General features: G+C 35.4%; 1 protein-coding gene and 1 long non-coding RNA gene across 35 annotated transcripts in view; one reads left to right on the forward strand and one right to left on the reverse strand.

The window, feature by feature from the left end:
- Positions 1-2,429, forward strand: part of LOC136825429 (uncharacterized) — a 549,285-nt gene extending 546,856 nt beyond the window's left edge. Inside the window, exon 5 of the long non-coding RNA XR_010849339.1 lies at positions 1,769-2,429. This is a non-coding gene — a long non-coding RNA (uncharacterized lncRNA). The remainder of the gene's footprint in view (positions 1-1,768) is intronic.
- Positions 2,430-6,047: 3,618 nt separating this feature from the next.
- Positions 6,048-15,178, reverse strand: part of Graf (GTPase regulator associated with FAK) — a 424,388-nt gene continuing 415,257 nt past the window's right edge. For 23 of the 34 annotated variants that reach the window (XM_067081836.1, XM_067081843.1, XM_067081839.1 and 20 more), the window contains 2 exons: positions 14,379-14,461; positions 6,048-11,089 (listed from right to left, as the gene is read on the reverse strand). In XM_067081836.1, the coding sequence (XP_066937937.1) occupies positions 10,950-11,089; positions 14,379-14,461 (223 nt within the window). In that variant the 3' untranslated portion in view covers positions 6,048-10,949. The remainder of the gene's footprint in view (positions 11,090-14,378; positions 14,462-15,178) is intronic. The other 11 variants (XM_067081844.1, XM_067081840.1, XM_067081853.1 and 8 more) reach the window with 2 other exon arrangements.

The following is a 15,178-nucleotide window of genomic DNA, read 5'->3' on the forward strand; positions in this document are numbered from 1 at the left end:
TTTTTTTTTTATGTCAGAATAATGGGGTAATAGATATCGATTTACTGACTGTGAACCCAAGTTTCGCAACGGTTCTTTGAAGTATCAATTATTTTCCCAGAGTTTAAGCTCTATGGCTAGGAGTACCGGGTAAATGTATACTGTATATGCACTGCACAGATCAATTTAAACTGAAGTTAGGCGTTTTGCAATAACCGGATTTTTTATTTTAATTGTGGATTGTTTGCAAGAGAAAGAATAAGGGAATTCTTACCGATATTGTCCATTTGCTTCCTGTCATATTTTCTGCCGATTAATATGATGAAGTAGTTCTGCAGATTATTAGAATTCAGTACGTGTTTGAATGTGAACAATTAAGTCTGCATTTTCCTAGACTATTTTTGTGTTTGAGTATGGGGGGGGGGATCGGATCGGCAGTTGTGGCTGAAAATATGTTTAACTAGCAACGAACACGTTTCCTTTCTGATACTGGTACGTTTCTTAAATTTCTTGAGAATACCCATCTTCTTGACTGTTTTTGACTGCTATATATTTTCCTGGCTACAAGGCCTACTGTTGTATTGTGGAAGATATATTCCTGCTTTGAGAGAGAGAGAGAGAGAGAGAGAGAGAGAGAGAGAGAGAGAGAGAGAGAGAGAGAGAGAGAGAGTGTATAACTGTGTTTGTGCAGTTGAATTGTCAATATTCTCGAAGACTCCCAAACAGAGGCAGGAATATCAACTTACAGACCATTTCGTTAACACAGTTTTTCATAGGGATACCTATTATTATCATTATTCAGAAGATGAACCCTACTCTTATGAAATAAACCCACAGGGCCATTGACTTGATATTCAATCTATTGATCTGAACATTGTAACTTCCGTCCTAATTTTGGATTTCAGAGGAACGGAATTTGAGCTTTACACACTTTTGAGAAAACCTTTGCATGATTTTGTTTTAAAATTTAATGATTAATCAGCCACTATTACTTAGATTTTTTTTTCATGTTTAGATTATTCAGTGAGGTCACTATTTTGATTTTTTCGTAAATATTCACGTGATCAAGAGCGAGTCGATTTTCTTCCACTTCTGTACCAGACTCATTTCTTAATATAACGCACCTTGTATCGACAGCCGAATCCAAAATAATTCAATTTTCGACTTAAAAGTTGTGGGGTATTCCTGTGATTTGGCTCCCCTTTGATTCTTTTCTTCCTAATTTAGTCGCTCTTATTGATTATACATCTTTTCATTCAGGGTTCAAGTATTTTCTTTTTGCTGCTTTCAACATCATCATCATCTATGGCATGTATATCCGCATATATTTGTTGTTTATTTTCCATATAGGGTTGGTGCGTGAAAACATATTGTTGTCGAATCTCTTCATGTAGGTTGCAGGCCTAATAAGCGCTGTAGAATTTTTTCGCATCTACGTGTCCATTTAGTTTCAGGGTGTCTGTTCTGGTTATGATTAACAATTTGGTTTTAAGTACATTACCATACAATTCCACTTCTTGAACGCTGAGCTTATATGTATTATGTGATCATATATTTATTATGTATTCTTAATGTTTCCATTTCCTCCGTCGCTTTCCTCCACATTCTTTATCTACTTTGTTTACCGTTTCCTTGATTTTAATCGCAGGTGAATTTTCTAAGCCATGTAAATTCATGTTTGTCAGTCACACAATTTTCCGTTCTCTATATTAGCTTGGTTCTTAACCTTCTGCAGTCACCCTGTTAAGATTCTCATCCATTTTCTTTGTTACTTCCTCCACCGTTGCAGGCATAGAAGAAGCACGGGTCTTTCTGGGGCATTGTAAGTCATTTCAGATTATTATCCGGTTCACCACGATGTGGCAGTTATCATCTCAAGTCCCTCTCAGTTCTGGCCTCAGGACCCCATGACGTTACGATAGTGGACACAGGCAAAAAAAAAAAAAAAAAACAGTACTAAATAAATCGATAAGGCGCGTTCTAGCCACAGTAACACCTGTTCTCACTAATTCAAGCCATTGTGGGTCAATTGCAAGGAGTTACTATAAAAAAAATAAAAATTCGGTGAACAGACATAGGCGTAAATGAAGCTGTTGTTTCGATAAGATATCGAATGCCTTAAATATATTGACGTTTGCACATTGTCTGCCTTTGTAGCAATTTTAGTTAATTGCGTGTATTTGTATAAAAAACCTGACAACTTTTGAATCCATTTAAGTTTTTTTATACATCTAGGTAGAACTGGAGATTTGTACATTAGGCAAGGGAACTTTGATTGCGCAATCCAGAAGTGAGGAATTAAAAAAATTAAAATAAGCACCAGTTCCCGCCCCTTCCAAGAGTTAATGTTCAAAGTTATAAATGTATTTATAAAAGACCGTCGCCCCGACGCTGTCTCTTCCAAACACACGTGTGCGTTCGTCATCCATCGAAGGGGAGAAGACAAAACAAGAGCATCTCGTTTTCTTTCTCTGAAGGGACAAAACTTCTACCATACAATATTTCCCTGTTTCTCCCTAACCATTGTTGTCTTGATATATGTACACCACTACTTGCATTGCCATGCAAGCATTCTAATCATGTACTCATAATGTTCCACCGAATCTTCTGTATCAAACTGTATGTATGTTTCTGTTTGTGAAGACGCCAAACGTCTCGCCATTTCACATAATATATATTATGCTACTGCATTGTATTCATTAATCTGTCTTGAATCTCATGCAATTGACCATATGTAGAATTTCCTGGCCTTTCCATTGATATACGTTTCATCACTGTACATTTATTGTCTCTCAATATCGCCATCTGTTTGTCTGCCGACAAACACAGATGCCCGAATCATTACCTCTGTTTTCCCCTGTCTGTGTGTAGATGCTACTTTACCGCTCGCACACGGCAATAACATCTTCGAAGATTCTGTACATTCTTTTTTTTTTTTTTTTTTTTTTTTTTTTTTTTTTTTGTTAAGGGCTGCTCTCAGAGCAAGAGCCTGTGCTGGCACAAGGCCAGCTAAATCTGAAACAACATGCACATTCATTCTGTATGGAACTACCAATAAACCAGTCAACACCCAGCCAGTATGTCACTCAACCTCGTCCTTACACTGGTGACCCCAGAGTGACGCGAAGGACCCAGCCGACCCAAGATGACGACCCACACACCAACAGACCCTTCGCCGCTACCCCGCTTCCCGCCATTCCCGAGCTTTTAGTAGATGTCCAACCCTCCGAGATGACCCACCCCACCACCGGAGCCCTGGACGCCTCCTCAGGAAACCTGAAGCCGCCCCAAACTCGTACCAGATGAGCTGACCAACGAAGGACCAGCCGATGTCATCCTTCAGCCTGCTGCCGGCCCCCCCTCAAGCTGGCTACTGAATGATCAGCTGCCATCATCCTTCAGCCCTCGAGCCGGCTACCGAAGGATCAGCTGCCGTCTTCCTTCAGCCGTCCCCTCCAGCTGGCTAAAATCATCCGATGCCACCCTTCAACCTGCTACTGTCCTCCTCGATTTCTGCCGGCTGGCGCCGCCCTTCAGCCTCCTACCCGCCCCTAGCCCAAGCCCTTCGAGCCAATTACAATTGTCAGCAAGATGATTTCCGCATCGATGCCTTGCTTGGGGCGGGGGGAGTATTGTAGAGACTGTCGCCCCGATTTCCAAATACATGTGTCGGTATCATCCATCGGAACAAGACAAAACAAGAGCATCTCTTTCTCTGAAGGAACGAAACTTCTACCATACAATATTTCCATCTGTTTCTCCTTAACCATTGTTGTCTTGATATATGTACAATCACCACTACTTGCATTGCCATGCAAGCATTCTAATCATTTACTCATAATGTTCCACCAAATCTTCTGTATCAAACTGTATGTATGTTTCTGTTTGTGAAGACGCCAAACGAAATATATATTATGCTACTGCATTGTATTCATTAATCTGTCTCGAATCTCATGCAATTGGCCATATGTAGAATTTCATTTCCATTGATATACGTTTTATCACTGTACGTTTATTATGTCTCACAATGTTTGTCACAACAGATGCCCGAATCATTACCTCTGTTTTCTCCTGTTTTGCTACTTTTGTAACATCTCCAAAGATTCTGTACATTCATTCAGCAAGGAACTACCAATAAACCAGTCAACACCCAGCCAGTATGTCACTCAATCCCGTCCTTACACTTACCACCTCTCTAGGGTGGGAGAGTAAACAGTGTGTGGAAAATGTCCATACAACTAACTTGATACAGAATATTAGAATTTTACTTACCTTTTGGCTGCTGGAAGAAAAAAAACTTAATTTTCTGTTGCTTTGCAGTCCTCTTCATTGTTCGGTTGCTCTTTGCTGTTCACCAAGTGAAGACGCTTTTGTCTTTTATGATCCGAGGACAACAGCAAAGACTCTCTATTTATACAATGTCGGGAAAGAAAATCAGTACTAACCTATATGTGGTGACTGTTGACTGCCACGATCGTTCGGTAATTCAAAACTTCCAAAAGCATCTGTGATGACTTAACCTCACGAGTCACAAATGAACTGACTGTTGAATTACCAATTTACCATAACATACATAGAGAGAGAGAGGGGTATGGCTCAAAGCAATATCAAACTTTTTTTCTTGGTTAATGGATTGCTGATACTAAGGTAAAATGTCAGCAAGAGCATATGGACAAAGACGTAACGAGATGATCTTGCTGTTTCACAATCATGTTACACGACTCTCCACTTTCTAATTTAATAAGCCCAATCTGCATTAAGTATCTACTTTCCCCTATGTGGGTTTGCCTTTCTCTCTCTCTCTCTCTCTCTCATAGAGACTTGGATGGATTATCTGTTTGGTTTATCCCATTAATCTTTTGCCCTTTCTCCTTTGATCTTGCTCTCTCCCTCTTTTTTTTAGCTTTTTTTTTCCTAGATCTGTCATTTAGTAACTCAGACCATAAAGGGGGAGGCACAAGGCCCCCACCCCCTGGTTACACTACTGAGCCAGCCTAATCAACTTTTCCAGTACTTTCCCCCCTTCTGTTCCATCCCAGCCAATATACCTGTGGTAAGGAGTCTGTTGCCTTGATGTCTTCTCCAACTATTCCTATGAAAGTACTGTATTCTCTTCCATCAGACCACTCATCTCCAAATTATCGTTCACTTTATCACCCCCACCTAATCCTTTGCCTCCCTTATGACTGTTTACCCTTCACAGACCTCATCCAAGCCCTCTTCACTCCTTCTTCTGTACTCATCCTCAACAAGGCATTGCCCTTCTGTTTCCTTCACCACTTCTCACTAGAGACTTCACCTAGGAGTCAGCCATCCTTCACATTCCACACACACACAATCTCATGAGCACTCTTTTCCTCAACAGGAATTCCACATGGAATGCAGATCTACCACCACTGGTAACATGAACTTATTACAAGCCTTCTCTTTTCCCAAATGCAGACAGAATTCAGGTATCCCTTCTGCAGTAGCCATCACAAAAACAAAGGGGCAAATACAGAACACACACATATCAACCCTTTGGAATTATTCATGAGACTACTCGCAGTATCACCACCAATAGAAAAGAGCTTCCCCAAAGAACAGTTTAGGTTGATGCATGAGATGAAAATGCACCAAGAAAGTCAGCACAACACTTTCCACACATGCAAAAAGAATCTTATGAGAGTGTGGCTGGAAACACAAGTGCCAAGCTAGGCCAGCAAAAGTCCGAGTAATGCCCAAACCTACCCAATAGGCTTTTGTCAGTACACAGCCAAAGCGCGAGATCTACTGAAATGCTCCATTTATGAAAGCTTCTCAAAATACAACAAAGTGAACAATTAGCCAATTGACTAAAGTGCAGTTTATGAACTGCGAAGTTTTCCAGCTGTTTTTAGTGCTTATTTAGTTGGCTTCAGGGGTTACCTAAGATTTACTGTGTAACAAAGACTTGCTAGGTTTCCAATAGGCAAAAGAAACATTAAGTAAAGAACCCCTTAATTTTGAGGCTTAATGGTGGATATTTTTGTTGCCTATTCTTTCTCAGTAACTTTACTCCATAAAATGTTGGTTAATGAAAAATAGTATTCTTGAGACATATATTTTAAAATATTCATTTTATGCATCCTTATATTTATCCTATTATATACAAATCATGGTGCATATTAGTCTTATCAACAATTTTTATTTACAAAAACTAACTTAAGTTTCTAGAAAAGGATAGAATTTTATATAATGAAGTACATAATTATAAAAGAAATTTAACCGGGAACAATATTTAATAGCACATATTTCTTGTTTGGTACCCTTCTATATATTCAATATTTTTTTTTTTACCTTTCAACAGTCAAGGAAATGGTAATCTTATTACTTAGCAGTAAAACAGGAATGAAAAATCATAAATAAAACTGTGTGGTTAAAGTATCAGCTAGTAATTTTCTGCATTAACATAATGCACCTTACAATATACAAATAAACAGTTATAGTATTTACAAATCCCATTTAAAAAGTCATTTACAGACAAAAACAGTCATTATTTTGATTGGTTATATTGCAGGAACATCCTAATGGAATGTGAAATTTATCAAAATATGTTGTCAAGTTTAAAGATATACATATATGGCTCCTTATTTCTCCCATATACAGCCAGTTGCCATGTAAATTTGGCATTTGCATGTCCAAGAGTAAGTTTTTTGAGCAAATCCATTTTAAAGCTCATGAGTCACTTTCCATCACTCATTATAAAAACATTACATTTCTGCCATTTTCTCATGATGCCTAGACTCAGCTAATCTAAATCCTTCAACTCAAAATCTAGAATTAAGGCTATTAACATATTTATAGTAGATGCTCTAGCATATATTTTGACTAGGTAGTTGAGAGAGGATTTAATACATCAGTCTAGGTCCAGGTTTGCCAATCTTCACTGTAAAATCGCATCAAAAGCTTGCAAAATTAACTATAGTAAAAGCTGTAAGTGCTTGATTTTAATATTGTAAACTCTTGATTCTTCTTGGCTTTGCTGATAAAGCTTAATGCCTTATGATAATCACAAGTATCACAATTTTGTACTTAAGTATATAGTTATTTTATTTATATTCCCATGATACTTTCTCCATCAATAAAAATTTATGACGTTTTGAACAGATGCGCATTTTCCTCAATGTACAATCAGTTTTAAGGATATTTTGATGTCTGAAAACCCTCAAGCTTGTATAAAAGGGGCACTTGCAACGTAAGTTAAATGATTTAAGATATTTTATAATTTTAAAAATTTTAAACATTATTTTATATGAAGTAAACACTTAGGCAAATAAGAAATTTCTGTCAAAGGATTAACATAATTTTGTCAAAATAAATGGAGAGAACACAGAATTTTGGTACAGTATAAAGAAATATTATTCATGCTGGGATTTTATTCTGAATATACTTGAAATACACTGCCTATTGATCTGACTACACGTACTTGGATACAGCTGGGCCCTTTGCAAAATGGCATAAGTAATTAATTCATAAACTGCATTTTTCCCTGTGCTTGGCATGACAGCCTAAATTTCTTAACACATTTGAAGTAGTAGTTTTTATTAATTATTTGTGGCTGTATTTTAATTCACCTCCATGAGTTGTGGCGAGTAAATTTTTTTTAAAAATCATTCAATTATTAGTATTTTTTCTGTGCATTATGTGCTGTCAGGTTTATTCTTATTAAAATAAAGGTGCTTTGTGAATCACCTTTGTAAGCCAACACCACTTAACAAAGAAAAAAAAAAAATTTATTTTTGACATTGAAGCTTTATGTTTGCATCAAGAGTTCACAATATATGGAATGTTTATAGAAATCTGAAATACAAAGACAATGGAAAGATAACCAAAGGAACTTTTAAACAAAATCACTGCAACATTTTAGGATTGATTAACACAGCAGACATATTCATTTAATACACACCTTTGGGAATGTCCAATACAGCATGATCACCATTATCCATAATTGTTTTCTTTAAAACTACCATAATCCAAGTTGTATTGGATCATTACACATGACTAGCTCCATTTAAAAAACCTAGTCATAATGAATAGGCTATCTAAATAAGACTAACTATTCACATTATAATACATACACTGAAAATCATGCATGGCAGAGGACAGTCTAAACTAAAACTTGTCTTTTTCTGATTCAGCACTTGTTTAAAATTACGAAATCATTAGCAAAACCAGACAAACACATAAAATCATATGGCTTAGAGACAAATACAGTACAATGAATAGGTACAGTACTCCTTTAGAATGTAAAATGAACAATATTTACAAATGTACAAAATTATGTAAAATATGCATTCTTCAGGTTTAGTGCAGACTAGGTTATCACTCTATACATTATCCATTCTCCCATGTTCACTCATTCGTTCATACAATGCTAGATATGTTTAAAATTTTGGATTGTGACTGTTCAAAAACATTGTGTATTATTGCATCTATGGCACACTGTTAATTTTTATTAGCTAAAATTGCCTTATAATCCTCCAGTGACATTTTACTGTAGTAACTATCATACTGTACTAAAAATTCATTTACTTAACAGTTTTAAGAAACTGGAATATAGGTAGGAAGAAATGAAGCATAATAATGGGCTAAAGAAACTTCTGCACCTAATGTTCCTGACAGTTAGTAACAAAGAAGAAAAACGTTACATGGGATGAATGTTCAACATTATGACACTATAATCACATTAATTTTCCATGGTTGCTTCTGTAAAATAACGTAACTACTTTAAATGAGGAAACACTTAAGCATTTTAGCTTTTATATTCTACATAGGAATAAGCACACACCAACACTTTACGAACCTGAAAACACTGGTAAATAAATCCAGACATTTTGCTACAAGTAGGTGCAATATTTCTTTGTGAAAGCTTTCACCCTTAATTTGCCACTTCAGAGATTTAAATACTGAATTGAAGATTTAAAGAGTAGAAAAGAGATTTTTGCTAACATCCATTAAATCTTATATAATTTATTTCTATTGTAGATTGGATTTTTTATATGTATATTGATGATTTGCTAGATTGTGAGGATTTATAAATTACAACAGTTAACCACACTGCTGAGTGGTTGCTCTAGACTCTCCCAGGGCTCACCCAAAGGATTTCAAGTGAAAGATGAAAACTGGAGTACTATAATTAAACAGCTAGCCTATGGAAGAGGTCAAAAGGGACGTACGCAAAGAATTTCCTTGATGTTTCCCTTTCATATTTTTTAGTTTCCTGTCTTTTAACACTGAAACACAGAATAACAAAAAAAAAAAAAAAAAATTCAAAATTTAAACCAATATCATTATGAAAGAAAACTGCACTCCCGAGACACAAGGTCCTGAGCTTATCTTGTCTAGATATTTTTAACCTATTTGACATGAGCAGAACATTGTCAGAGAGCCCATATTTATAAATGAAGTAGTATGTTCACAGTTGTAAAAAGGGTAGTATTTCAATAACCCCAGTAATTTAAGAATTTACATTAGCTACACATAAACTAGTAATTATAAAATAAACATCAATACAATTAGTGTATACCACCTATATAAAATTATTCATCTTTCATAAATTAAAGGACATCAACATATATTTTAAGAAAAAACTATCATATTCCTCTCAACACAAAACTAGGGGAAATATAAAAAAAAAATATGCAGTTTCCTCCACATATTTTTTTCAGTTGTAGGATTTCCAGTTGAATTAAATTCTGCATGCTCAGTATCCATCGTACAGAGAACCTCCAAATAGTGCTTTCATCCTCTACTTTGAGTAGTGGCTTTAAGTCCCAAGCTTATTTTCATGCTATAAACAGAAAATGTTATTTGAAGTTTTCAGCGAAGGAAGCAAGTTGCAAAATGATTCTGAAGTTGACAACAGTGTCTTCTATTAACTGGGTTCTGTAATAGCACAGTGTTCTTTATGTCTTCAATTCCGATGTTAGTTTAACAAATAAAAAATCATTGAGAGATTAACTTTGTCAAACAAAACTTTTATAATTGTTTTTATTTTGGAAACTGAATTCTGCACCCTCTACAGCTGTTGAGTTCCTCCATTTTTCTTCTTTTTAATGTTCAAGAATTTTAATTATTAGTTCTGGTCTCCATATATCAATAAGCATCTAGCAGTTACTTTTATGCATAATTTAGTAGGATTACAGTTCAGTAGTTCATTTATTAATTTCAGCAGCAATATGCAAACAAGCTCCTAATAATTTATGAAGCACCAATTTTTCATCATGATTTTCCCCTTTCAGTCTATACCAATATATTTTCAGAGTATTTAACTTTAACCATTCTGACATTTTATCCATCTGCACTACACCTGTACCATGACAAACTAGTCACTTATAGGATTGTATAGAATTGATGGTATGAAAGTTCCTGGTTTACAGGTACTGTACAACAAAGAAATTGTGCTTCATGAATAATTTTTTGTAACCATTATAAGCAAGAACAAAAAATAAAACCAGAATCCTGAACTTTGGATCTTAAAAAGCCTAGTCAACCACAAAGGTTAAAATTATATTAACTTACATAACGACCACAGAAATTACAATACCTGAAGATGAATGATGGGTGACACACTCATGACTACCGATACATGATCAAAGGGAGAATGCCAAATAATTTCTCTGGCTGCCCACCAAGTTTAGGTTCTCAACCAGGTGCCCATTCAATAAAAGATAAACAAAAATAAATAATGAAAACATGGGTAGTTAACAGGATATTTCTTGTATACATTCATACTTTGGAGGCATTTAGGCTCACATTGCAAATGAAGGAAAAACTTTTCAGTAATATGACTTATTCCTATTTTCATTTAAATTACTGCATTCTGCAGCCACATTCCCAATCACACACCTTTTTATTTCATAAAACTGTATACAGTGCCACAATGACAAGACACTACTGTACTATTACAAAGTGTAATTACATTCACTCTATGCACTTCTTCACTTCGGTTAAACGTCAGTGTTTCGCTGGGATATAAGTCGGGGTGGCGGTGGATTATCATCTATTGCTTCAACATAATTTTCTGGAATTAATCCAGTTCTTCCATTGAGTGTTCCTTCAAGCCAACCAGGCTCACGTGATGGTCGCACTGGAAAGAAAAAAAATTAAACATCACTAGTACTGAGATGACAATCTTCATCACAAAAAATCAAATAAAGCATGGAAATATCTATAGAGTAATCCTAAGCTTTGAAAAATAAAGTACTGCACTCCTGACAATATTCATTCAAAAGATTTTCTTTGACATTTCATTCACTGATGACCAAAACTCTATACAGTAAGCTATTAATGCCACAGGCATTACCTAATTTTGGGGACTTTTAAGTATAAGGATTAGTCAAAACTGTTTGTATATAGTACCATTGATTAAAAGGTGGTTACCAACTCTTTAAAAGACAATGCAAAAAACTATATGAAAATGTTAATTATTTTTGTATCTTGATGTGGTATATGAGAGGTCATCCGAATGTTTTACTACAGTAACAGTCAATGTGTCAAATCCATTATCTGTTTTTAGAGTACATGAAAATTTTCTGGCCAGTATAGGGTATGTATGCTAGATAACCTATCCAATAAGCAGGATTAACCCCCAAAGCCTGAGAATTGTTATGAAATAATTTACAAATTTCATGAAGCCTAGGGTGGCTAGAGCTAAATGGTAACTCATATGTATGCATAAAGCTGAGTCTTGTTTGGGCTGGGAATGCTGAAGTGTCCCTGAGAATAGAATTTGACTTAAGCATCACTGATCTTGATGATCTTTGTCCTCTGAATTATAGCAGATTATTCCATCTTCTAATAGGCCTATATAGCTGTACTTTGATTTGCTTCTAACAAATGTGAGTACAATCTCAAATGCCCAAAAAATTACTTAATTCTAGAATCTGAACCTACATAGGTAGTCACATGAGTGCAGTTTCATAAATTACCACATTGGTAACATACCAGTAAATACGATAATCAATACTTGCTAATTTAATCTTAATATCACCTTTGCTATGTGAAAAGGTTTCATTTATGACATTGCAAACAAATACCATAAAGTAACATACCAGTAAATACGATAATCAATACTTGCTATTTTTAATCTTAATATCACCTTTGCTATGTGAAAAGGTTTCATTTATGACATTGCAAACAAATACCATAAAGATTTCTACTGTTAGTAAAATTATAGTTTTCTCAAAAATTAATGGCCTCATAAAAATATTTTTCACTGCCATATTCATGCTAAAAGCCATTCACCAAAGGCAAATACCATATGCCAAGAACTTCAATAACATATGAAACAAAATTTTATTCAGCAGTGTCAAATACCCACTTCAAATCATGCCACTTGCCTCTTATTTTATGCATACTTCCCTGCTCCCTAGGTCGTGATGCCCTTCCATTTCAGTATCTCCTCCACTTCAACACAATTCCATATTAACTGTTATCTACCCATCTCTCCACATGCTCAAACCCTCTCAAGAGCTGGTATCCTTTTACCATTAATTCAAATCACTATTTTACAAAATTTTAATCCTTCCTACTCAACATTTTCTAACCAGTTCAGCCTCTTGTCCCCTCCTTGAGTCGTTTATAGGGCCAGCTGAACACAATTCCTCCATACATTCCAGCTTTAACAAATGTACTGACAAGACCCTGCTACCATCCTTGCTTCACTGTTCTGTGACCAACCTGTCCTTGTCCTACTATACTCTGTAAATGGATTAACTTTGAGCTATGTGAACCCATTAAATGTATTCTTCTACCATAATCTTACTTTGTGCTTGCATTCACTTAAAATTTTCTCTTAGGGCATTTTCACTAGTCTTCGTAGTTTACACTTCAATATCCTCAATCCAACACCATCAGCTGCTAGCATGAGCCACTTCACCTTCTATTCACAACCTAATCTTGCCTCACAAATTCAAACCTACAGCATCTGTTTGCACCACTCCACCCATAAACACATTAGTCATCCATGGAAACAAAAATACAATCATCCCTCACTCCCATCTTCTACATCAAACCAGTCACTCTTTTACCTGTGTTTTAACCCTTTGAGATTCTGATGACATGCAAATTCTATCCCTTGAAATTCTGAAGATGTCATCCATAAAAAAATTTAACCATAAATATTTTACACTGGGTAGCACTAAGATGGCATCTGGATTTTTTCTAAGAAAATTATCATTAAACCAGTATGTTATAAAATATCAGTCTTTCCTTAATCCCTTGGTCTGAGGCTACTCTACCTTCCTTCGGTACCATGAGAAGCTCTCTCTCAGATCTTCATCTCAAGGGGTTTAGATTTGGGATCTAACCAAGAAATTTCAGACCTTTGCTATTTTTGGTCAACTGATCCCAGGAACACTTCTCTAGGTCTTTTTTCTTTTTACTTCACTCTCTTGCTACTGTACACCACTGTGTCCCTCCTCCAAGGAAAGCTTGTACACACTTTGGCTGCCAATTCCCATATTTTAAACTGGAAATCAGTAATCCTGGGAAGGCCAATTTGTGATTGTTTCTAACCCTCAACTGCCAAGATGTGGAATGTGTATAATTGCCCATCCTTCAAGAGGGGAAGCTATCCCTGCCTTTGAAGTTAACCCCTCTTTATTTCCCTCCTTGTACTATTGACCCCTACATTAAATTTGAAAGTGGTGTAATGAAAATGAATATGCAAACGACAAGAGGTACTCTACAGTATATGAATGTATTATATAATTACCTCACTTAACAATAGGCATTAAGCGCCAATGATAATGGCAATAAAAATGTGAAAATTCCATGTTGACAAGACCAATTCAATCAAGGTAACTAGCAATCACAACTAAGAAATCAGCAGTTTCTCTGTTAGATGGTTAAAATATTCAAAAACCAGCACTACAGTTTCTAACTAAAACAGTTTCTACCTTTGTTTGAACATTAATAAAGTAGGAAGACTGACAGAGCATGAATACTAGGATTAAAGAAAGAATTCTTAGAAACTGGCTTGTATGCACATGGCTACTCAATTTGCATATAAATATTGCATCAATCTTCAGTGAACAAATATTATGCTAAATGAGTCTCTCATCATAGAAACAACACAAAAGTAAACTAGTAGGTCAACCAAATTTTTTCATTTGATAGGGAGCCACTCCTGATAGTAATTCTTGAAATGGGACACTTATAAAAATATTTCAGTATTCAAATTGCTTCCTGTACCAAAATCTTTATCCTGTGTATACATCCACAGTACACTTACTCCAAGGAAGCATTTATAAGCAAAGCATACTTTCATGGCAGTGACACAGGAAAATCTCAATAATTAATTAAATTTTCATGGCAGTAGCACGCAAACAGCACCCACTTAATACAATTCAATCAAAGTTTGCTGCTGTACTTACCATTGCTTAATATTTGATTGGGCTCAAAAGAAAGCTCTGACTCATTCTCACCGACACATGCATATAACGTCCTCACCCGCCTGCTAAAGTAGAAAAACTGTTAAAAATACTAAAAAAAAATGTTTTAAACCTAATCTAACTTTCCTATATAGGAAGACTACTGTACTACTATTTTACTGTATAATGCATGCTGGTGTCTTCTTTGCCTAAATATCAAATCACCCCCTAAAAGAAAATAAGGCTGCATGTATTCTACACATATATACATATATGTACTTTGGGTGAAGTGCAAGTTCTGAAGTTCAAACTTTTTGTTTTTCAAAACAAGGTGTTTACAGGAAATGTGTATATATTTCCATCAACATTTAATGTGTGCATTCACACAAATAATATTTACAGGAGATCATTAAGTTTGTTCTGTTCTGTTCATTAAATGAAAAAAAGGTAAATTTTTATAACTTACATGATTTAATATTTAAAATACTTCATGTAAAAAACACTTTGTCTAAAGTGCTTTCATCAATAATGTTATTTCTAGTACACAAATGGACTGATTAGTTAGGTGGAGACTGTCACATTGGTTTTTATCTCCTTCAAATTTACAAAGTATATGTCTTCAAAAAAGTATACAGTTGATCAGAAAGAATGGTGTTAGATAATTAGTTTTTAACATGTTTCCCACAAGTTTCTCTTCAAATACTGTACTTCTAAAGGCATACTCATGTAGCTGTGCATAACTCAACCCAGGTCTGTTATATATGGTCAGCAAATTACACATTTTGTAATTATATGAGTTATCT

The sequence above is a fragment of the Macrobrachium rosenbergii genome, chromosome 37, assembly GCF_040412425.1.
Source record: "Macrobrachium rosenbergii isolate ZJJX-2024 chromosome 37, ASM4041242v1, whole genome shotgun sequence".
Taxonomy (NCBI): Eukaryota; Metazoa; Arthropoda; class Malacostraca; order Decapoda; family Palaemonidae; genus Macrobrachium; species Macrobrachium rosenbergii.